The sequence below is a fragment of the Neoarius graeffei genome, chromosome 24 (assembly GCF_027579695.1).
Source record: "Neoarius graeffei isolate fNeoGra1 chromosome 24, fNeoGra1.pri, whole genome shotgun sequence".
NCBI lineage: Eukaryota > Metazoa > Chordata > Actinopteri > Siluriformes > Ariidae > Neoarius > Neoarius graeffei.
Window position 1 is genome coordinate 3,251,486 of NC_083592.1, and position 25,094 is coordinate 3,276,579.

A 25,094-nucleotide genomic window follows, 5' to 3' on the forward strand; every position below is an offset into this window, starting at 1 on the left:
TGTTGTGTTTCTTGCGCTGCTTCTCTGGTCACATACTCCAGAGAAGAACTTATAAACATTGGAATAACCACCAGTAAAGTTTTTTCATCGGCTTTCATTGATCTGGAAAGTTTTCCGGAGCTACTTGTTGGAGGAGCAGCAGCCGAGGATTACGCCGAGGTCGCCGGAGACACCGGGGGAAGCGAGCCGGCGCACTCGTCAGGCTGAGGCAGCGGGGGTTTCGCACTGCACTCCCGTCTATTCACCTGGCTAACGCCTGCTCTCTGGCCAATAAGATGGATGAACTGCTGCTCCTAAACACAATTAACACAGATTTTAACAGATCTGCTGCCTTGTGCTTCACTGAAACCTAGCTCGGTGAGCACATCCCGAACTCTTCTCTCCACCTGCCTGGATTTCACCTGCACCGAGCGGACAGCGAAACGGAGCTCACGGGGAAAACGAGGGGAGGTGGAGTCTGCTTTTACATTAACGAAGGTTGGTGTACTGATGTCACGGTTCTAAACAAATCGTGCAGTCCTCATCTGGAGTCATTATTCATAAACTGCAAACCGTTTTATGCTCCGCGAGAGTTTTCCTCGTTTATCCTGGTTGGAGTTTACATCCCCCCTCAGGCGTTAAAGGACTCATACCACTCTGTCCCCCGTGCAGCCTTGGGGCTATCAGCCTTGGGAGCATCATATCCAGCACTCAGACTACCAGCATTGGCGCCCCCCCAAGGGTGTGTGCTCTCCCCACTGCTCTTCTCCCTTTATACCAACGACTGTACCTCAAGAGACCCATCTGTTAAACTCCTGAAATTTGCGGACGATACAACGGTCATCGGCCTCATCCGAGATCTGCACACAGTCTGCACACGAGTCTGCATACAGACGGGAGGTTGAACGGCTGGTCTGTTGGTGCGGTCAGAACAATCTGGAGCTGAACACGCTCAAAACTGTGGAGATGACCGTGGACTTTAGGAGGAGCCCCCCCCACTCTGCTGCCCAACACCATCACCAACAACACTGTGACTGCTGTTGAAAGCTTCAGGTTTCTGGGTTCCACAATCTCTCGGGACTTGAAGTGGGAGACAGTAACTATCATCAAAAAGGCTCAGCAGAGGTTGTACTTTCTGCGCCAGCTCAGGAAGCTCAACCTGCCTAACAAGGCTGTACAGTGCGACCATTTTACTCGCATATGCGACTAAAAATAGATTGGTGCGAGTAGGAAAAACAGAATGGGAGCACACGTGCGAGAACCGATTTCAGCCATTTCATTCGCATTTTGCCCCTAAAATAATAACAAACAAAGTGTGGTCTTATTTCTAGTTTTCATACCCTACCAATCAGAACTGTTGGAACACGTCTTGACGTGCGATGACGCCTCGCATTTCTGTTGAGCGGCGGGAAAGCAAAGACTCTCAACGTTCTAACCTTTTCATCGTCTCAGGGGAAAGTGCTACATTTGTTCACTCAGCGTCAGTATCGTAAATCTAAAAATGTTACAAAATCAAATATCGTCGTATTTTCAAAGAACTCGTGTGAGATCCGAGGAGGGAGAGGAGGATATCGTGAGAGAAGAAATGGATACGACAACAGTGAGGGATAGTAGTGCTACTACCGGCAGTGGTGTAAACAGTAAGGTTTACAAGTTTCAGGCTGACTGGATCAAGCTTTTTCCATGGCTAGTTTTTGAAAACGAGCTAATGTACTGCAAATACTGTAAAGGGCAGAAGCAAGCAGGGAATTCGGCATTTGTGACTGGAAACCAGCACTTTAAAAAAGACAGTCTCACGAAACACAACATATCTAAACGGCACATCGCCTGCAGAGACGGTTATTTAATTCGACAGAACAAAGGCTCGACGGTGGACGCAGCCCTGGTTAGACAGGTGAAGATTTCGGAGATGGAGGCAATGAGACAGCTCAAGATCAAAATGAACATTGCCTACTTCATCGCCAAGGAGGAAGAGCCGTTTGTGAGATTTGGGCCACTTATCACCCTGCACAAGAAGAATGGCATTGATGTGAACCCAACTTACGACAACCACGTGAGGTAATATTGTATTTTATAATGATCATTATTATGTAAGGGATAATGTATTGTCCAAGGGCGACTAGCCTATAGGAAAAAAAATTCCCGTCAGGACGAACAGCATCCCAACGCTGGAGAGAAATATTTTCCTATTGTCGCCCGCGGACTATACGTTATCCCCCTTACAATACGGCTACTTGTGAACATGAGAAAACATATACAAAAAGTTTATGATTCATTTTATTTGACGTTTCAGCCTTCAGTTTAATTATGAGGCAATGTCATGATCGTTTTCAACTTTTTCAATTCAAACGATGTTCGCATTAGTAGGCTACTTAATTTCCCCCACCCGCGTGCAAGGACTGGCCACATCTATGTTAACGATATGACGATAGACAGTTTGTGTAGGCTGACTGTTCTACTTACGAAGTGATACGCTGGCATGATTCTGCTGTGAAAATTCCCGTTACCATTGACAGCGGGCATTATACATTGTTGCCAGCTAGGGACACTCTGGGCCATGACCACCACGGGCCCAGTCGGGGTGAAGTGCACACAGCAGGGGTAGTCTGTTTTATTTTGTAGGTTATTGTGTGTCTTTTCTGACTGCCCATCCCTAGTAGGTATCAGCATTAAGTTGTCAGCAGTGTGTTTAATTCGATTTTTTGTATTTTTTATGAAGTTATATTAAGAATTATTACCATGCAGAATTTTGAATGTTAGTTTTTGGAGTTTATTTTAATATTCTTCGTATAATGATAGGGCTGCAACAAATGTTTGGAACAAATTGTCAGTCATGTTATGTGACTGCATGAACTACAAGCACTTTACGACAGTGTTCTTATTCATACAGATGTGCGGAAATGATTGGACAAATTGCTGATCTCTTGAAAGAGAGCCTAACTGCTCAACTGAGAACAGCAAAGTACCTTGCAGTCCTCATCGATGGAGACACTGACATATCAAACACTGAGTGCGAGATTGTCTATGTGCGTCTGGTGGAGGGTGGGAAACCAGTCACTCTACTGGTTGGCCAACAGGCTCTTGAACACTCCCATGCCATTGGTAAGTGGTCAATCCAGCAGCTAGAAAGAAACCTTCATTTTTGTACAGTTTCATAAATGCATAATTCACTCAATCTCTTGTTTGTTTTTCATGTTTTTGTGTTGTCCTTCAAGGTGTTCTGGATGCAACCAAGGCTGCATTCAGTGCAGTTTACCCCGAGGACAATGGGGGGTCGTGGTTGGCGAAGCTCATCAGCTTTGGGGCAGATGGTGCCTCAGTGAATATGGGCCACCGTGGAGGAGTGATTGCTCTCCTCCAAAGAGAGGCAGGGGAGCATATTATCCCCATCCACTGCATGCCACACAGGTTTGTAACTGAAAAAATATGGTTATGATTATGTGGTAGCAGATATAATGTATACTAAACTAGGGTCATCACTATCATCCTTCAAGAAGTTAACAAAAACCTATCTATTCCATTGCCGGGACTCTTTTCCTGCATGATAATAATGTAATGAATGCACACACACATTTGTCAGCAACACAGACACACAAGCTACTTTTGTAACACAGAGGGGAAGAAAAAGGTTGTTTTTAACTATTTTTGCCTTCACAGACTAGAGTTGGCAATCCTGACCCTGCAGAAGAAGGAACCAATGGTGTGCCAGGTGTATGATCTCCTGCATCTCGTGTGGAAGACCTACCACTTCAGTGGAAAATCCAAGAGAGAGCTCCATCAACTAGGGCAAGAGCTTGGTGTGAAGGTCTGCACACCGTCTACCGTCAAGGGGACACGCTGGATTCCTCATGTCCACAGAGCCCTCAAAGTGTTCCTGCGATATGGAACAGATACTGACCTTGCCACAGGCCATGGCCAGTACTCCATTGTTCTGCAGCACATGGAGCACCTGGCTGTTGCAGGATCAGTGGAGATTCAAGGACGGGCAAAGCAGGTGAGTCCTAGACAGTACATGAAACTAAAAAATTGATTTCAGACTTTAATGCTTGGCAGATTAGGGAGTGGCTAGGAATACACAGGGCCTACTTGTATTGATCTACTCACTACCACATAGGTAAAGAGAGGGATGGAGAGTGCACTTTTTTGTGTATTCTGCCATTTTCTCGCTGACGTCTTCGAGGAGCTGTCTTCATTTAGCCTGACCCTGCAGAGAAAAGACCTGATCCTCCCCCAAGCAACGTCAGAGCTGAAGAAGACTGTGACCAGACTGGAAGCATTTAAGTCCAGGGCAAAGTCAGGAGGCATGCTCGAGAAGATCCAGGCCATGCTTGCTCAGCATGGAGAGGAAGATGAGTGTAGATTCCAGGTGTGTTACTAGGATGAGTTTGTTGGGATTTTAGGGAAATATGTTTAGAGCAGAACTTACATTACACTTCAGCATATTGGTTACAGTCCCTGCATCTGGCCATGGCTGCAGAAGTGTTTGAATCAGTCACTATATTATTATTAGTGTACTGTAGGTTTTGGATTTTAACATTTTGGAAACATGCTGTCTTAAAACAATTTTGTGTGTGATTGTCTCGCTCAAAGGGAAGATCACTGAAGGGGAATCTCACAGGTCTTGCTGACTTCACCCACCCCCAGCTGAAGAAGCATGTGGAATCAGCCATCAACATCTGCGTGTCTGAACTGAAAGACCGGTTTGGTGGGCTTTTGGACGATGGGGCTGATGTCAGGACCCCAGTACAGGCCTTCAAAGTCTTCAACCATGACACATGGCCTGATGACCATGCCAGCCTTCTGACGTTTGGTGATGAAGACGTGGCAGAATTGGTGGCGCATTTCAGAGAGCCTCTCAGCAGGTAAGAATATATTTTGCACTGCTGTACTATAATGCAATCAATTATGTTTTTGGTATTTGCTAATTTGCTAATCTCCATAGATCAGGGTGTGACCTGGCAGCTGTTCAGAATGAGTGGCAGGGACTGAAGATCTTGGTCAGTCAACACTTCAAAGACAAGCACTACAGTGGCCTGTGGGAGACCATGCTTACCAAGGAGCCATACAGAGAGGATTATAAGGTAAGCAAACACTGTTGAGCATTTATATGCTGCAGTGCCCTCCTATTATTGATGGTTATAGATGAGATAAGTAAGGCCTATCTTGATCCCCCTAGAACATACTGGAGTTGGTGCACATGATGCTGGTGCTGCCCATTTCAGCTGCCCAGTGTGAGAGGGGTTTCTCCGCACAAAACCGAATTAAGAACAGCAAACGAAGCTGCCTAGCAGTGAGCATAACTGAGGACCTCATGAGAATCAGCCTGGAGGGACCATCTCTGGAAGACTTTGATCCAAGCCCTGCTGTGGACCGCTGGATGGACTCAGCAAAGCGTAGCAGGCGGCCAGATTACAAAATATGGGAACGGGACATTGTGTGTGTGTGAGGGTGCGGGAGGTTATGGGTCAATGATTTGTCTGAATGAATTGAATTGAAATGAATTGTTACACTTATTACATCTTCCCCTTTTAATTCTGTAAGTGTAAAAAAGTGATGTTTTAATAATAATAAAAATGGCATTTAAGAAATTCGTAGTGCTCCTAAATTTTTTTCTGTGCTCCTATTTTTTTTCATTTAGGAGCACAAGTGCTCCTTGTGAAAAACCTAAGCGTACAGGGCTGCCTAAGGAGCTGCTGACACAATTCTACTCTGCCATCATTCAGTCTGTTCTTTGCTCTTCCAGCACTGTTTGGTTCGATCACCAAACAGGAGAAGAACAGACTGCAACGGACAATAAGGTCTGCAGAGAAAATTATTGGTGTCAACCTGCCCTCCATCCAAGACCTGTACCTGTCCAGAGTCAGGAAACGGGCAGGTAACATCTCTGCGGACCCATCACACCCTGGTCACAAACTGTTTAAACTTCTCCCCTCAGGGAGGCGATATAGATCACTGTATGCAAAAACAACCAAACACAAGAACAGTTTCTTCCCTCAGGCTGTCTCTGTGATGAACAGCTAAAATCCGGATTCATATATCAGTAATATCACTTGCAAAATATCTGCACACTCATACTGTCATTCTGTGCTCACTGTTACTTATATTTATACTTATTTATATTCACTATTTCATCTTTGCACTATGCACCATATTGCACCAAAAGGGAAATCCTTTCTGTGATGAACAGCTAAAATCCAGATTCATATATCAGTAATATCACTTGTAAAATATCTGAACACTCATACCGTCATTCTGTGCACACTGTATACTTTATATTTATCTATTTCATACTTGACTTACCTGGATTAGTTTGCACTATGCACCTATTGCACCATTTTTTGTTTGTTTGTTTTGTGCATACACTTTTTATCTGTTTTTGTACTATGAGAGCTAAGTGAAACCGGAGTCAAATTCCTCGTGTGTGTCCACATACCTGGCAATAAAAGTGTTTCTGATATAAAGGAGAGACAGGAGAAGGAATGTAACATCGTGGTGGAGCTGGAGACGTGGGAAAAAATAATTTTACGACAATGGAAAAGTACATCTGCTCTGTCTTGGAGAGAATTTGGGTGGAAGAGTATAGTTAGGTTTTTTAGAGTTCCAGCTCAAAAGATTTCCCTGGGAGGAAAAACATCTTGCTGGAGATCCTGTGGCGAGAGTAAGGCAACACATTTTCATGTGTTTTGGGACTGCCCGGTCATTTCAAAATATTGGGAAGAAATGAAATTGACCATGGAGAAAATCATGAAAATGGTGATTCCACCAGGGTTTGAGACCTTATGTCTGGGATTAAGACCAGACACTGTGAAGGGGCCTGAAAACAAATATATGCATGATATTCTACTATTAGCGAGTAAGAAAGCAATCACAAGGAAATGGTTGGCAAAAGATCCTCCTACAGTTGAGGACTGGATCAAAGTGGTTCAGGATATTTTTACTATGGAGAAGCTAACATTCATTCTTAGACGTGAACAAGATAAATTTGAAAATTACTGGAAAATCTGGATAAACTAAATAGCAACGTACAGGCAAGAGACTGGGTAAAGTGATAAAACCCCTAGTTTGACGCCACTCATCTGGTTCAGTTTGGTTTTTTCCTTTGTTTTCTTTTGTTCCAGCTATTTCACTGTTCTCAGTCAGAGTTATACATGTGTGCACAAGTTTGCTTTATTTTATTCATTATTACTACTTATATTGCTGATGTTATCATCATTGCTGGTACTACCATCCCATTATAAGGTACTGGTAGTAGGAAAAGTCATGGACAGGGGAAGGTGCGTACGGGGCAGACAAATTCATTTACATTACAGTGGCTATTGTTTGTTTATCTATTTTATTTTTGTTTGTTTTTGTTTTTCAAGTTATCATTATTATTTCTCACTATCTGAATCCTAAAACTGCCTACGAGTTCATGTAAGTACAGGATTACTGTGATAGAGGGGAGGGTGCTTTTGTAAAGATGTGAGCCTTCCCTTTTCTTTCCTTTATTTATTTTTAATTTATTTATTTCTCTTCTTATTCTGTTTGATAAGACATATGTATACAAACTCAAGAGCAACATGTATAGCCTGTTTTTTTCCTTTCTTTTCTTCAATAAAAAGTTTAATAACAAAAAAAAGATACAAATATCTTTAAGAATAAAAGTTATGCATCATGTAGATATTTAAATATGAAAGGCGCAGGACAAAGGTGTGTGTGTGTGTGTGTGTGTGTTACAGTAACAGATCACACACTTTTTACCTTTCCTCTCCAGAGTCTCTCTGCCGTAAGACAGGTGTCTCTTTAACCACTCGATACACTCATTCTCCAGGTAGCTCTTCTGGCCTACAGTGTAACCAGGAATATTATCCCACTTGTGTTTGGTGATCACAGCTTGAGGTTTAGCTGCAGTCCAGGTGAGAGTTTTCAGATCCAGACTGATGAAATCTTCTCCATCATAACCGTCCTGCATGTAACCTCTAATGGTGCCATCATCATCCAGCTCACAGCCGTACATCCTCTGCACTGTGTGAACTCCTGCACACGCGCGCACACACACACACTTATTTAAACAATCCCACTACATTCTACTCTTCATTTTGTTTTCAACATCCAATATATTCTATATTTTATTTACCTTCAGTGATTTTACTTGTCATTTTCATAACTCATAGAAGGCTTAGTTGTTTAAAAAAAAAAATGTATGCATGCAAGTCAGTCACACACACACACACACACACACACACTCCCCATTTCTCTTAAAAGCAGGTGTGATCACATTGTGGATGGTGTTCACTTTTATTTTCAGTTTTTAGTTCTTCATTTAATAAAAACTGTACCTACATGCTGGTTAATAATTGGTTCTCTTGTGAGAAAAAAAAAACACTCCTATGATTTAAGGACTGAACTGATCAAACACTCAGGTGCTCCAGGTCCAGCTCACTGTAAATAAATAAACTATCAATTTATGATAATTAACGTGATTAATGACAAAATTCCCTCTTTGAGAGAAATCTGGTCTCTGATTCAGACATACATACATACACACACACACACACACAATATATATATATATATATATATATATATATATATATATATATATGTGTGTGTGTGTGTGTGTGTAGTTTATTAACATGATAAAGGATAATCAGCAGCTGCTTCAGTGCCGCTGCAGTGAAATCCAGCGGAAGAGAAAGTTCTGGAAGAGTCAGGAAATAGTGATTAAATCCTGAGAGTGAGAGCGTCACTACGGCAATCACAAAATCCTCCACCAGCAGGACGGCTCAGGATTACACACAACTCACAGCACAGATACAAACACAGCAGTGTGGAGGGTGGAACGGAAATAAACGTCTGGGGTTTAACAGAAGAGCAGGGAGTTGAACTGCAGGAGCAGACAGAACGTCTCCAGAACGTCTCCTCACACTTCCAGCAGGACAGAAGGAAAAGGGACACGACATGGACAGACATACAGGAGGACTTCCTGGTTTCCAGGCGTGTAGCTCGCTAATTAGCACGTGAACTCTGTTCAGTGAGTTTATGGACCGTGATGACTCTGTTGTAAAACAGTTAGCCTAGCATTAGCTAGCATACTAGCCAACCTGGTTACTGGTTTTAATTAAATATATCAGTTATCCTAACGCTGGTTACATGACCACTTAAATATCACATCTGTAATGTAATGCTAATATTAGCTAAACTGGCTAACAGTAGCTGCAGTTAGTGAACGGACCTAAAGCTGCGAATTTACTCCAGTGAGGAATTAAACTGGTGTTTAACGCTGAACACTGCGTCCAGATGGAGTAAAGGAGCGGAGTGAAGTAAGTTTAGCGGTGATTAGGGTTCCACGATGCATCACAACACACGAGTGTTTCAATTCCAGGAGTTTCCTGATGACTACGCTGACGTCACGTCACGTTACTCAGACACGCTAATCAAGAGTGCGCAGGGACGCAACACACCGTTTAACAGGATACAATCATGTCTGAGGAGAGTCCGCCTGGTTTCCTGTCCCTCCTGCAGCTTCCTGTGAAGACGAGATGAAGGAGTGAGGTGTGTGTACGTCACTACTGCTCTGCTGAGGAACACAGGAATCCAGAGGACCACCTCAGACATGACAGAACATCTCGCTGGTACACATCCCGACCTTCAGCGGTTCACAACCAGCCATACAGTGAGAGTCCAGCTTTTCTAACACGACCTGTAACACACTGCGTTGTGAACATTATCACCAGAACTGTCTGTGAACTTCATCTTCATTATAATAGCGTTATGGAAGTAAGACACAACTACAGGAAGCTGAACAACACAAACACAATGAAACCACGCCATGGCGCACGCAGACACACACACACACACACAAGTTCATACAGAACCGCAGGCCACGTTTCCTCCGTACTGAGGGTTCTGAGAGCGCACTGCGCTGTATCTCACGTGGGACTGTTCAGTTTGTGAGACTCTGTGTGAATGAGGAGATAATGACTAAAGAAACTACAGTGAATTCCCTCCTTTTATCCACAGCATTGACGCTTTAAATGAAACAGTGATGCAGTAACTGAGCGCGCTTCCACACGGCCCTCCATCATCAGCTTTTACAGTAAAACCGCCATCTTTCTGCATAAACTCTCACTCCAGGACACAGTAAGGGTGCAAACGATCCCAGTGAGAGGGGACAAGTTCACTTTAGTCCCCTTTTATCTCAGCGTGAGGTCTTTAAAATAATAATAAAGTCTGTGCCTTGAGGAGTCGTTTCTGTCGACGCTGCAGTTATTTACTGATTACAAGAAAAAAGGCAAAAACAGGTCAGAAGAAATCTTTTCATTACTAATTCATTAATTATGCAAATAATGTTCTATTGCTTTTTTCAGAAAGGTTAAGGTGTAATTTTAATGAGCGCAGTGAGCAGATAACGAGCTCAGCATCGTCTCTCAGTGTGTTATATTAGTGCTGAACACCAGGATCGGAACGAGCAGGTCATCAGGTGTGTTAAAGCAGGAAGAAGGTTAAACACTGCAGTCGGGTGGAATCATGTGACCTCAGCGGGGTGTAAACGATACACTCGGGTCACGATCCTTTCAGAAGAGTGTGTTCACCATTCAGTACTCTCAGAATATTTTCATTAAATATGAATGAAGAAAAATTATAACTGAAGACTTTTTTTATTTCTAGATCAAAAACAAACAAACAACGCAAAACACCAGGAATCTTTATCTGAAATAAAAAAAGTCAATAAATAAACAATGCCTTCAGAGAGGTTTATGAATCTATAAATTCTCTAAATATTTGATGGACTGAGTAAATAATCTCTCTGACCCAGAGATAAACATAATGGGGTCATTCCATGTCAATTCACACGATTCCCTAGATGCTCCCCAGGTGACCCTCTTCGATTTGCCCGATATTTGACACACAGGTACCTTTTGATGCCAATACAAAGAATCCCAAGTTTTAGCATCCTATGTCTAATGGTTTTGGAGATGAGGCCCTCCAAAGTGTGGGTGCCATGCCCACTTTTCAAGTCTGTGAATTGCATACAGAATTTACAAGCATATTTGGACACCTCTAGTTTTAGATTGAAAGAAGATACAGGCCTAAAAATCGCCATGTCCCCTCAGCATGACCTTGTCTATCAGATGGTGTACTTAAGAATAGCATAGCTTGACTATTTCTGCATATATTAAGCCTTGAAAACTGTAAGTGTGAAAAGGGTGATGAAGAGTCTTGACATTTTGGGGTTCCAGATCTTGGAAACTATGAATGCTGTGGGAGGTATCATTGATTTTCCATCACATTTGGTAACTGTACAGTGTATTCAAAAAAGTGTGCGGACACTCAGACCTTAAATGACAGAATAGGAGGTACACAAAAATGGCTTTGGGAGGAAAATGACCCTACGGTACCCCCTACTTCATGCTCCAATTTAACCATGTGGGCACTTGATGAGTGGAATGCCCTTTTAACCCCATGCACAGTAACATTGTATCAAACATTCAAGCTTTGAAGAACTTTGTTTTTCAGAGTTCTTCATACTAATTTAGGCCTTCGAAATATGGGGAAATTTGTCCCTTTTTCATCACAGTATCTGGGTTTCTGCTGCCATCTGTTGGTCAAAAAAGTAACAGCATAAATCATGAAAACAAAAGGGACTGGAAAGTCTTGACCAATAAACCACTTTATCAATAAACCACTTTAATTATATAGGTGATTTTAACAAGTATTAGGGAGTTAAATTAACAGTCGCCTCTAGTGTATTTATGAAAATAAGACTAAGTAAAGATTTCATGTTGGAAAAGCAGAGTGTTTCTAGTTTAAATATTTTCTAAATTGTGATTGCATGGTTCAGAAATAGGTCAACATCAATCAGGATCATTAAGAAAATTAAGAAATTAATCAAATTAAGAATTAAGAAAACTGCTATGGGCGATTACAATCATGTGCCAGGTGGTGAAGTCAGGTACAGCCTTAATTTCTGTCTTCACTTCACTCCACTTCAGCCTCTATACAAAAGGCTACAACTAGCTCTTGAAACTGCAGATTTCTACAGCTTAAATTAACTTCTATTTTTTAAGCTAAGCATATGGAGAATGGAGCTACCAAACTGTAAAATTGGCTTGTCTCTAGTGAATGATGTCTGCCATAAACTTACCTACTGTAGGCAGAAAGGTCTGATGACTCTTCCTCCTTCTGAAAGGAGGATGCTGAAATGGCGATCAGGAGTGTCATTTTCAGATAATGATGTAATTTGCTACCACCATGAAAAACTGTTCCTTTCAAGGTATCAATGTTTACAAAAAGCATGCTGTGATCCACTGAAGATGCACCAAAAAAAATGCAAAAGTAAGTACATATTTCTCAATTAATTTCCTCTAAAAATGTCAATGCTACATTGCATAACTAGCATTAATTCAATAATTTCCTAAAAATGTAGTGATTCCTTCAAATGATTAATGAATTCTTCCCTCTTTTTTAGAAAACCTCCGGGTTGTAGATGAGGCTAAGGCAGTGAAATTCAAGTTGAAGCCAGGACAGAAGCTGTGCAGCAACTGTTGCACCAAGTTAAAGGAACAACTCGCCATGGGTGAAATGATGGATGCAAGAGACAGATTCGAGCCACAGACTGAAGTTCGAGAGTCAATGGATGTAAGTAACAAAGCAATGGGATGTTCTCCTCTGAAATATACATCTTCACGCGATAAAAAGGGATACTGGAAACAGAAGATTAAAGACTTGCATCATGCCACACAGACCAAGGCAGCCAGATTGGCTGATGTGCCAACTGATGAACTTCTTTCATCGAGTTCAGATAACTGTCAGACATGTGAGGAGTGGGAGGAATTACTAAAGTTACTGAAAGAGAATTGTTGGGTTCACCCAGAAAGAGACCCTGGATTCCTTCATGAGCCCCCTCGGCCGAGGACGAGAATGATCAGGTCGAGAGAAACAGACAATCAGAATCAGAGATTCACGTCAGTTTATTCGCACAGTCACTTCGTCAAAATGAAAACATTTTTGAAAACGTCTTATAGTGTCTGTGTTTATGTTTTGTCTTTATATATGTGTGTGTGTGTGTGTGTGTGTGTGTAATGGGTGTGCGTCTAGAAGTGTGTAATGATCTTGAATCAATCATAATATAAAAACATATTTCTGATGACAGTAAGGTACAGATAGATATCAGCATGGAATGTCTAAACACAGAATGTCTAGTCTACGGAGTCTATTCAGAGAAGGTCAAAGACATTAGTTTGCACAGAAAGGATCTAATAATTTAACATAACTCCTTAACACATAAATGTGTGTTCAGTCAGTAAATTACATCTTGATTTCATCAACATAAGCAAAATAACAAATAATATGTCTTTAATAATGCTAAAACAAAGAATGTTATAAGAAAATAAACATAAAAAATAAGAACAACTTAAAACACAAGAACAATGAGAATATGTCTGAAAGAGAGAGAACAATTAAACAACTAACAGGATTAAACTCATAACTAAATTAGGTTAATGCTTTTAAATTAAAAACCCTTAGAATCATAAGATCTTAACTATAATTATAATGTCATTATGAAACTAATCTAGAACTATAAAACTAACATTAATCACGGAATGCATTCATTAATTACGGGATCCAAATCACTACCATAGTATATTTCAATATATTTCAGTATATTTCATAGCTTTTATGAAGCTATGACCTAAGTTTCAACTGAATGGATTAACATAAACATGAACTTTAATTCTACCATTTCAGGGTGTGTGTGGGTCGATCTGACACTAAAATAGACCTTCAGACACTTCTCTGTTCAAAATACACATTTCATAAACAAAATGTTCCCAAACAATGTCCAGCCGGACCTAAGGTCGTTTCAACTAATATAATTTTGACACAGAATAATTTTGCTGAATTCTTGGCCAAGAATTAATACTTATATAAACCTAACAAGAAGTGTAAAGTGGCATCAAAAAAAGAAAAGATCAAGATCCTCACACTTCTCCGAGCTACATGGAGTATCAGAAAGGTAGCTAAAGAATTTTCTGTCACTACTCATATGGTGAGGAAAGCAAAGACTGTTAGAGAACAACAGGGAATACTTAGTGAGCTGCATGTGAACAAGGGAAAACCACTGTCAGCTGAAGTTAGAGAACGTGTCATGAAGTTCTACCAGATGGATGAATATTCAAGGATCTGCCCAGGGAAAAAGGATTATGTATCTGTAAAGATCAATGACAAACGTGAACAAATGCAGAAGAGACTATTGTTGGTAAATGTAAAGGAGCTATATACACAATACAAAGCACAATACCAGGATAAAATTGGCTTCTCTAAGTTTTGTGAACTTCGTCCAAAGTGGTGTCTGCCTGTGAACAGTGCCGGGATGCACTGTGTGTGTGTATGCCAGTCGCATCAGAATGCAAAACTAATGGTAAATGCCGTTCCAACACAGGATGACTACAAGCACCTTTTGAAAGAAATGGTGTGTAATTTGGAGAGTAGGGAGTGCATGCTTCATCTGTGGGACTCTTGTCCTGGAAAGGATGGACTTCAAAATTATTTGATGACTGTCTTCACAAATAAATGACATGGACATGGATGACATGATCACATACATGCAGTGGGTTTACACAGACAGGACTACACTTGTTTCTTTGCAGCAACCTCTGCAAGAATTCCTTCAGGCTGTTTGTCAGGCTTTTGATCAACTTCGTCATCATCATTTTGTAATGAAATCTCAGGCTTCCTATCTGCGGATGCTCAAAGAGGGACTGACGCCTAACATTGCTGTCATACTGCTTGACTTTGCCGAGAATTACAGCTTCATTGTGCAGGATGCTGTACAGGGTCACCACTGGGACAATAGCCAAGCTACAGTGCATCCATTTGCAGTTTATTACAAGAATGGTGACCAACTTAAGTGTGACAGTCTTGCAGTGATCTCGGATTGCCTGAAGCATGACACAACTGCAGTGCACACCTTTATTTCAAAGGTTTTGCCGAGACTGCAAGAGTGCATTCCTGATCTTAAGAAGGTCATCTACTTCAGTGATGGAGCAGCCTCACAATACAAGAACTATAAGAACCTTGTGAACTTATCATACCATGAAAGTGACTTTGGAGTAAAGGCTGAATGGCACTTTTTTGCTACATCACATGGTAAGAGTCCCTGTGATGGTATTGGTGGCACTGTAAAGCGCCTGGTTGCACGAGCCAGTCTTCAGGCCACAGATAACAACCACATTCTAACTCCTCACCAAATGTATGAATGGGCAAACGGCAATATTGAGAATGTGAAATTCTTATATGTGAGCACTGAGGATATAAGACTTCATGAGACAGAGCTTGAACTTGAGAAGAGGTACACATCAGCCAAAACTGTGACCAGAACTCGGTCTCACCACAGTTATATTCCAATTGCTAATGGAAAGCTGGAGATGCGAAGGATCTCTGAAGATGTGACTTTTTCCATTGTGTCTGTGAGGAATTCTGATGAGACTGTGGAAACAAGTGCAACCCCTGGTCATGAGATCTCCGAGGATTTCAGTTGCTATCAGCCTGGGCAGTATGTTGCTTGTGTGTACGACGCAAACTGGTACGTGGCCAACATTATTGAACGTTCAGATGAACACAATGATGTCTACTGTCATTTCATGAAGCGCTCAAACATGACTTTGTCTTGGCCTGCTGAAAACCGTCAGAATCCACCATGTTGGATCCCATTTCAAGACATCATATGCCGCATAAATGCTCCAGAGATTCAGGGTCGTAGTGCTCGGCATTACAAACTTGTTCCAGCTGATGTGGAAAGAATTCAGATGCTCCTTCCCAATTTCACCCATAAAGTTTAAACTTGAGTTAAAATGTAATCCACTGATATTTTCAGTTTGATATGGTGTTTTTGAGACCATAGACTCACAGACTTATACGGCACATATTCACTCCTCAATACTCCACTCCACCCCCGGCCCTGGATGCCTCTTCCTGCTGAAACCAGCACTGGAGGCCCTGCCCCATCACTCCACTCTTCTGGCTCTGGACCCACACCTGATCGCTGGAACAAGAAAGGTAACAGCACACCATTCTTTCTTACATCCATATACACCTCCCAAACCATACCTATGCCTATTCAATTCTGCATAACTTACTTTGTCCTCTCTCCCCTGACTGCAGCCAGCCTGCCATCCAGCTCAGCCAAACACATCAGAGGACTGAGGTGCTCAATGATGGTCACACATTGAGAAGATGGTGACAGTCCCAAGACGGCCTCAGCCCTGCACTACATCTCTACCAGACACTTCCACTCCACACTCACACCCATCTTTCAATAACCTCAATTTTGTCATGAGTATGTGGTTAAACAGTTAACATACTTTCTGCGTGTGAAAATGGTTTATGGGTGAATAAAAAATGTGTTTTTCTTGTGACTTCCTCCTGGGTGTTTTCATAATTTATGCTGTTGTTACTTTTTTGGCCAGCAGATGGCAGCAGAAACCCAGCTACTGTGATGAAAAAGGGACAAATTTCCCCATATTTCGAAGGCCTAAATTAGTATGAAGAACTCTGAAAAACAAAGTTCTTCAAAGCTTGAATGTTTGATACAGTGTTACTGTGCATGGGGTTAAAAGGGCATTCCACTCATCAAGTGCCCACATGGTTAAATTGGAGCATGAAGTAGGGGGTACCGTAGGGTCATTTTCTCCCAAAGCCATTTTTGTGTACCTCCTATTCTGTCATTTAAGGTCTGAGTGTCCGCACACTTTTTTGAATACACAGTACAGTTACCAAATATGATGGAAAATCAATGATACCTCCCACAGCATTCATAGTTTCCAAGATCTGGAACCCCAAAATGTCAAGACTCTTCATCACCCTTTTCACACTTACAGTTTTCAAGGCTTAATATATGCAGAAACAGTCAAGCTATGCTATTCTTAAGTACACCATCTGTTAGACAAGGTCATGCTGAGGGGACATGGCGATTTTTAGGCCTGTATCTTCTTTCAATCTAAAACTAGAGGTGTCCAAATATGCTTGTAAATTCTGTATGCAATTCACAGACTTGAAAAGTGGGCATGGCACCCACACTTTGGAGGGCCTCATCTCCAAAACCGTTAGACGTAGGATGCTAAAACTTGGGATTCTTTCCATTGGCATCAAAAGGTACCTGTGTGTCGAATATCAGGCAAATCGAAGAGGGTCACCTGGGGAGGGTGTGTGAATTGATATGGAATGACCCAATGAGGTCCAAAGCAGCACCGAGGCGTCATTTTAATCAGAGATCGAGCTCTATACTGCGATTTTTACAGAGCTCCGTCTTTACCTGCATCTTCCTGGAGCTCTGTAGATCACAGCGCCGCGCACCTGGTGTCGACCCGATTCATTCCATTTCTATTCAAATTACAGTTTAATTTTAGTTAGTTTACAAGTGCAGAAGTGGGGTCATTTTAATTTGAGGGACCGACTAGTTTTAGTTTAGTCGTAGTGTTGGTGTTGCACAGCCACAGAAATCCCATAATAACCACAGCACAAGGACACAATCTGTTCACTGGGACACTATTAAACATCTTATCGGTTCGCTGATCCTTATCACAGATATCCCATTTTATACACGGTGTTGTGTTTTAACACTGAAATCAGGTTTAACAAGAACAGAAATACGCGACAAACAGGGTTTGTGACTCTGAACGTGTTGAACGTCAGCGTCGTCTAATCCTTTAAATAAATCTCTTCTACTCCCATCATTCCAGATATAAATCACTGTAATGAGAACCCTGTCATTTACGCAGACCAGAACGATCCCGCGCTCCATTCATGGCAATGAGGAGGTCCGTCTGTGACGCACAGTGACACGCCCACTTATGAGACTGGAACTGTTCCACTTTTGCACCCACAGAGAGGAATTATGTCGCTCTATTGTGGTATATTCTCTCAAAGATCTATGATTCTAGTGTATTATAGGCTTTATATTTACACACTGAGCAGCTTCTTCTTCCTTGTTGTTTTACGGCAGCCGGTATCACATTACTGCCACCTTCTGGAATGCGTGCATGGCTGAGTCGAGGGGAACCCAAACAAAACCGAACCTGATTTTACCTGCACTTCTATTTCATTTTAGTTTGTGTTGCATTGTTCACTGGAATTGTTATTTTTAATTTTAAAAAACTGTTTTTATTTTTACTTTAGTTAGCAAAATTATTTATTCACTAATAGTTTTAGTTTTTATTAAATATATAAACCCTGGGAAGTGTGAACTTCACTCCGAGTCCTGAACACTGATGTGTGTCTTTTCTTTATGAACTCGTCACTACACACTGAACCCAACATAACTGACGCAGTACTCACACTAATGTTCACGTTCAAATCAGAAATAATCTTTCATTACTTTAAGCTTTTTTATCAAAATTATCCTGAAATCACGTTTGTGTGTGTGTCTCTGACTCTGGAACAGATTTCAGTGTTTGACATGTGAGTGAATGTGAATAACTCAGTTAAAGCTCATTCAGCTCCAGAAGCTCTGCCTAACACACACACACACACACACACACACACACACACACAATCATATTAACAAAATCAGTGCATCAACACAAAGTGCTCTACAGTAGTTCAGGGCTTAAGGAATTCGATGACCAATCAAAAGTTCATGGGTTTAAATCTCAGCACCACCAGGCGGCCCCTGCAGTGAGACCCTCAACTGATCAGCTGTAGAAATGTAAACGTTAATGTCCTGTGACTCTGTAAGTCACTCTGAATGAGGGCATCTGCCAAACGCCGAGGGGAAACACTCGAAAACTACAGCGCATCAGTGGGGCGCGATCTACACACGACAAGTGAGGAGGCGGAGCTTCACTTACATTTCATCAGACAACCGTAAACATCATTTTCATAAATCTGACATTAGCTTACTAACAAACCCAACTGCTGGATTTACTGACAGAACGCGATCGTTAGAAGCGTTAACTCGCAAGGCTAACAAATCTGGCTAATGTGGTTTTACACACAGGGCTGCAGTTATTATTCTCATTCCATTCAATCATTCGATCAATTATTTGTTTCAGTTAACTGATTAGTTGGATTATTTTTAACATATATTAATTACAGAACTGTAGAACATTTTAATCTGCTAACGCTGCTATAAAATGACGAGCTCTTAACTCGTCAGAATTAAATATCAGGTGAAGTCGCTTCATATCTCGCTGAAAAAATGAGAAAAATCCAACCTTTAACTGAAATCAACTTATTCAGAGAAAAACAAATCCCTCATCAAGGAATCACTATTTTCAACAAAAACGTCTGCGTTGAGGTTTTTTCAGCTGGTTTGTGTCAGATCTGCGCCGAGTCGTTTCTCTCTGCTCACGTCACCATCAGCAGGTGAAGCGAGCTCCTCTGTAACCGCGAGTGGCTGTCTGCTCTTGGGAACGTGCTGAGTGAGTTTGTACGATGTGAGACGGGATTGTTCCTGAACACTGCACACATTTATGATCATGTTTTGAGCTCCAGATCCCGTAGCTTCCTTTTCAAAAAATAACAATCAACTGCTTTGTCTTTGTCTTTATGTCTCTGAATAACCTGCTTTATGAATTCAGATGGTTTCATGCTTTCAGCAGCCAATAACACGCCAAACACAACACGCTGTCAGCTGAACATACCGTAGCTGTGATAGTCTCAGTTACCTGCACTGTTTATTCAGCCTTCTATAGGAAGAGAGCTCTCACTCTGATGATAACAAACTGTGGCAGCGGGGGCGTGGCCAAGCAGCAGTCTGTGAATGGAGGGCGGGGGCAGGGAAGGTAAGTGGCTAGGTCATTACACCTGATGTCAATTTGTGTGCGCGTGCGTGTGTGTGTGTGTGTGTGTGTGTGTGTTGCAGGGATGGAGTATAAAGGGAGGGGGAGAGGAGAGAAGAATGTCTCCCCGACCACAGCACTTCTGTGAGTGAGTGAGTGAGTGAGTGCGTAAAAGAATGAAAGAAAGAAAGCTGAAAAGCTCAATAAAGTGCGTGTGTGTAAACACAAACTCTCGCCTGACGTGCTTCTGTGCTCCATTACTACAGTGGTGCCGAAACCCGGGACGCACAGAAGGGAACCGCCCCATGGAGTCCTCCCCGTTCAAAGAGCTCATCCTTGCCCTCGCTACTGCCCAGCAGAACCAACATCAAGAGCTGCTCACCCTCCGGAAGGAGCAGCAGCAGTGCTTTGAAGCCTTGATGCTGGCCCAGCAGGAAGATCGCCAGGCATTCCGGCACCAGCTCACGTCAGCAGGGCTGCCGGCCGCCGCCCTCACAAAGATGGGACCGCAGGACGATCCGGAAGCGTTCCTCACTCTCTCTGAGCAAACAGCCGAGGCGTGGGGGTGGCCGCTGGAGCAGCGCGCGGCGCGCCTCCTCCCGCTCCTAACTGGCGAGGCGCAGCTCGCAGCGCAGCAGCTCCCTGCTGACAGCCAGCTTGTCTATGCGGACCTGAGGAAAGCCATCCTGCAGCGGCTCGGCCGCTCCTCGGAGCAACACCGTCAGCGCTTCCGGACACTGACACTGGAGGAGGTCAGCCGGCCGTTTGCATTCGGCTAGCAACTCCGGGACGCCTGCCAGCGGTGGCTGAGGGCGGAAGATCGCGATGCCAAGGAGATCATTGATCTGGTGGCACTGGAGCAGTTTATCTCTCAACTTCCGGAAAGAACGGCGGAATGGGTCCAGTGTCACCGCCCGGCGTGGCTGGAACGAGCCATCGAACTGGCGGAGGACCATCTGGAGGCGGCTCTGATGGCAGGCAGACGAGGCGCCTCGCCTCGCTTCTCTTCCCCCCTTTCTCTCCTGTTTCTGGTCCCCCTCCCCACCCCGTTCCCCTGCCACGAAGGCGGCGGCTGGCTCCTCCCCAGCCGGCCTGTCGCACCCGTGGTGTCCTCCCATCTCCCTCTTCTGTGTCTGTGTTGTCTCCCCCTCAGGTGAGTGACACCCATAACACCAGTGCAGAGGGAAAGCCTGGGCCGGTGTGCTGGTGCGACGGGGAATCGGAGCGTCTCCAGAATCAGAGCCCCGCAAGGGAGGTGGGGGCTGTCATCTGGATCCGCGACACGCCAGAAACCGCCCCCGATCGGGCCGAATATATTGCGTACTGGTGAGTATTCAAGGGGATACATATCACACTTTGGTGGATTCCGGTTGCAATCAGACCTCAATTCACCAACATTTGGTGCAAGGTGAGGCACTGGGGGGAGCACAAGCGGTGAAAGTGTTGTGTGCGCACGGGGATGTTCACCATTACCCTCTAGTGTCTGTCCATATTCTATTCCGGGGCCAAACGCATAAAATGAAGGCGGTGGTTAATCCTCCTCTTACCCACTCGTTGATCTTGGGTACTGATTGGCTGGGATTTAAAGAATTAATGGAGTATTTAACATACAGTGGGTCCTGCCCTAGTAGGTCACAGGAAGATCCTGGTGTGGCATTGGCTGGAGAAGCTGTCACAGAGCTGTCTGTGTCAACACCGCGTCAGAGTGAGGAGCACCCCGCTCCTCCTCCCTCTCTCGGGGATTCTCTTGGGGATTTCCCGTTAGAGCAGTCGCGAGCCGAGACTCTGCGGCATGCGTTTGACCAAGTGAGAGTAATCGATGGTCAAACTCTTCAGCCAAGCGTGGCACCAACCTTCCCCTATTTTGCGATTATTAAAGATAGATTGTACCGAGTGACGCAGGACACTCAAACCAAGGAACGAGTAACCCAGTTGTTAATCCCAAAGAGCCGTAGGGAACTCGTATTCCATGCGGCTCACTATAATCCCATGGCTGGACACTTGGGGCAAGACAAAACACTAGCCCAAATAATGGCCCAGTTCTATTGGCCTGGGATTCGCGGGGATGTCCGTCGGTGGTGTGCGGCGTGCCGTGAATGCCAATTAGTAAATCCCGCGGCCACTCCAAAAGCGCCGTTGCACCCTCTTCCTCTAATCGAGACCCCGTTTGAGCGAATTGGGATGGATCTCGTCGGGCCATTATATCGGTCAGCATGGGGATAATCACTTTATTTTAGTTCTAGTGGACTATGCAACGCGATATCTGGAGGCAGTGCCTCTCTGCAATATCTCAGCACGCAGTATTGCGGAAGTGCTCTTCCGCGTTATCTCCCGGGTCAGGATTCCAAAAGAAATCCTTACAGACCAAGGCACCTCGTTTATGTCACGCACACTGCGCGAGCTGTATGGGTTACTGGGGATTAACTCCATCCGCACCAGTGTATATCACCCACAAACGGATGGATTAGTAGAGCGATTCAACCAGACACTCAAAAACATAATCCGGAAATTCGTTAGTGAAGATGCGCGTAATTGGGATAAGTGGCTCGAACCCCTGTTGTTCGCAGTACGAGAGGTCCCGCAAGCCTCCACAGGGTTTTCTCCCTTCTAATTATTATATGGGCGTAAGCCGCGTGGCATTCTGGATGTGCTGCGAGAAAATTGGGAGGAAGGACCTTCACCGAGTAAAAATAAAATCCAGTACGTTCTTGACCTGCGTGCAAAACTCCACACCCTCACGCAATTAACCCAGGAAAATTTACGGCAGGCACAAGAACATCAAAGCCAGCTGTATGACTGGGGCACACGCCTTAGGGAATTCACGCCGGGAGAAAAAGTACATATATTATTGCCCACATCAAGTTCTAAATTAATCGCCAAGTGGCAAGGGCCCTTGGAGGTCACATGGCGAGTCAGGGACGTCGACTATGAGGTAAAGTGAATGGATAGGGGCGGGGCACTGCAAGTCTACCACCTCAACCTTTTAAAACGCTGGAATGAGGGGGTCCCCGTGGTGTTGGCATCGGTAGTCCCAGAGAAGGCAGAGCTGGAGCCGGAGATAAAAAGGATAACATCGCAGACCACTCCGGTCCCTTGTGGAGACCGCATCTCGCCGACCCAACTCACGGAGATAGCCAAGTTGCAGAAGGAATTTTCCGACGTGTTCTCGCCCCTTCCGGGTCATACCCACCTCATAGAACACCACATCGAAACGCCCCTGGGGGTGGTAGTATGTAGCCGCCCTTACTGCTTGCCCAAACACAAGAAAAAGGTGGTTTGGGATGAACTCAAGGCCATGCTCGAAATGGGCATAATCGAGGAGTCCCACAGTGACTGGAGCAGCCCAGTGGTCCTGGTTTCCAAGACTGATGGGTCGGTCCGGTTCTGTGTGGACTATAGAAAGGTCAACGCGGTGTCTAAATTTGACGCGTACCCAATGCCTCACATTGATGAGTTGCTTGATCGGTTAGGCGCTGCTCGCTTTTATTTGACACTGGATCTAACCAAGGGATATTGGCAGATCCCCTTGACTCCTCTATCCCGAGAGAAAACGGCCTTTTCCACACCGTTTGGTTTACACCAATTTGTCACGCTCCCCTTTGGGTTATTTGGGGCGCCCGCTACGTTCCAGCGGCTTATGGACAGGGTCCTCCGCCCTCATGCTGCCTACGCAGCCGCCTATCTAGATGACATAATAATCAACAGTCATGATTGGCCGCAGCACTTGGAACACCTGAGGGCTGTTCTAAAGTCGCTGAGGCGAGCGGGCCTCACAGCTAACCCGAAAAAGTGTGCGATTGGGCGGGTGGAAGTACGGTATCTGGGGTTCCACTTGGGTCATGGGCAGGTGCGTCCCCAAATTAACAAGACTGCAGCGATTGTGGCCTGCCCGAGGCCCAAGACCAAAAAGGAGGTGAGGCGGTTCTTGGGGCTGGCTGGCTATTATCGTAGGTTGATACCTAACTATTCGGACGTCACCAGCCCGCAAACCGACCTCATTAAAAAGGGGGCTCCAGATCCAGTCCAGTGGACGGAGCAATGCCAACAGGCCTTCTCGGAGGTAAAAGCTGCACTGTGTGGGGAGCCACTTTTACACTCCCCTGACTTCTCTCTCCCCTTTATTTTGCAGACTGATGCATCGGACAGGGGGCTGGGGGCCGTTTTGTCCCAGGAGGTGGAGGGTGAGGAGCGCCCGGTGCTGTACATCAGCCGAAAGCTGTCGATGCGCGAAAGCAAGTACAGCACAATTGAAAAGGAGTGTCTCGCCATCAAGTGGGCGGTCCTCGCCCTCCGATACTACCTGCTGGGGCGCCCTTTCACTCTCTGTTCGGACCATGCGCCCCTCCAGTGGATCCACCGCATGAAGGATGCCAATGCGCGGATCACCCGTTGGTATCTCGCTCTCCAGCCATTTAAGTTCAAGGTGATCCACAGGCTGGGGGCACAGATGGTGGTGGCGGACTTCCTGTCCCGTCAGGGGGGGAGTCAGCTTCAGGCCGGACGGCTCCCCGGCCTGAGTCAGGCGGTGGGGGTATGTGGCAGCGGGGGCATGGCCAAACAGCAGTCTGTGAATGAAGGGCGGGGTCGGGGAAGGTAAGTGGCTAGGTCATTACACCTGATGTCAATTTGTGTGTGTGTGTGTTGCAGGGATGGGAGTATAAAGGGAGGGGGAGAGGAGAGAAGAATGTCTCCCCGACCACAGCACTTGAGTGAGTGAGTGAGTGAGTGAGTGAGTGAGTGAGTGAGTGAGTGAGGGAGTGAGGGAGTGCGTGCGTAAAAGAAAGAAAGCTGAAAAGCTCAATAAAGTGCGTGTGTGTAAACACGAAATAATTTGTAATGACTTGTTTTGCTGGAAGCTTGAGGTAGGGTTTTCCACGGCTCGGCAGACGAGTCTGTTGAATTTTCCTACCCTCCTGGATTTTGCGCATGCGCAGTAGGCTTGGTAGGACAAATCCACGAGGTAGGATAACTTTACAGAACACTTTGCTCTCCAGTCTGGGAACTCTTTACATCAGTGTTTCTGCACTGGTGGGTCGTCACGGGCCCTTTATCACTGGGTCACAGACTGCTGGGGAGAAAAATGCTGCCAAACGCAGAGGATAAAACGTGTCGTGCATCCAGTCAGATTCTGTCAGTTTTAACGCTGATTAATCTGTAAATGTTTGTGTAGTAATCCCTGATGAGGGTGGTGCACAGAAGCACGGTGTTCTGTAAAGTTATCCTACCTCTTGGATTTGTCCTACCAAGCCTACTGCGCATGCGCGAAATCCAGGAGGGTAGGAAAATTCAACAGACTCGTCTGCCGAGCCGTGGAAAACCCTACCTCAAGCTTCCAGCAAAACAAGTCATTAC

General features: G+C 44.4%; 2 protein-coding genes and 1 long non-coding RNA gene across 4 annotated transcripts in view; 1 reads left to right on the forward strand and 2 right to left on the reverse strand.

Moving 5' to 3' along the window:
- LOC132872746 (BOLA class I histocompatibility antigen, alpha chain BL3-7-like) overlaps positions 1–25,094 on the reverse strand; it is a 223,758-nt gene that overhangs the window by 190,975 nt on the left and 7,689 nt on the right. For both annotated transcript variants that reach the window (XR_009651482.1, XM_060907796.1), the window contains exon 3: positions 7,720–7,995. Coding sequence is in view for 1 of the 2 variants with exons in the window: in XM_060907796.1 (XP_060763779.1) it covers positions 7,720–7,995 (276 nt within the window). In the remaining variant the exon portion in view is untranslated. The remainder of the gene's footprint in view (positions 1–7,719; positions 7,996–25,094) is intronic.
- LOC132872750 (uncharacterized) lies at positions 1,156–3,145 on the forward strand. The gene is made up of 2 exons (XM_060907800.1): positions 1,156–2,037; positions 2,870–3,145. Exons 1-2 carry the CDS (start codon positions 1,481–1,483, stop codon positions 3,135–3,137), a joined length of 825 nt encoding a protein of 274 aa, XP_060763783.1. The 5' UTR covers positions 1,156–1,480; the 3' UTR covers positions 3,138–3,145.
- On the reverse strand, positions 12,915–18,436 carry LOC132872751 (uncharacterized). Its single transcript, XR_009651483.1, has 3 exons — positions 16,101–18,436; positions 15,872–16,006; positions 12,915–14,145 (listed from the first exon to the last, which is right to left on the reverse strand). It is a non-coding gene; the product is annotated as an uncharacterized LOC132872751 (long non-coding RNA).

What these genes read in the sequence shown, in the direction of transcription:
- LOC132872750 (XM_060907800.1), top strand. Translation starts at nt 1,481, where the DNA reads ATGTTACAAAATCAAATATCGTCGTATTTTCAAAGAACTCGTGTGAGA. An exon ending in ACTTACGACAACCACGTGAG is followed by an intron (nt 2,038 to 2,869) that starts GTAATATTGTAT and finishes TTATTCATACAG; the next exon opens with ATGTGCGGAAATGATTGGAC.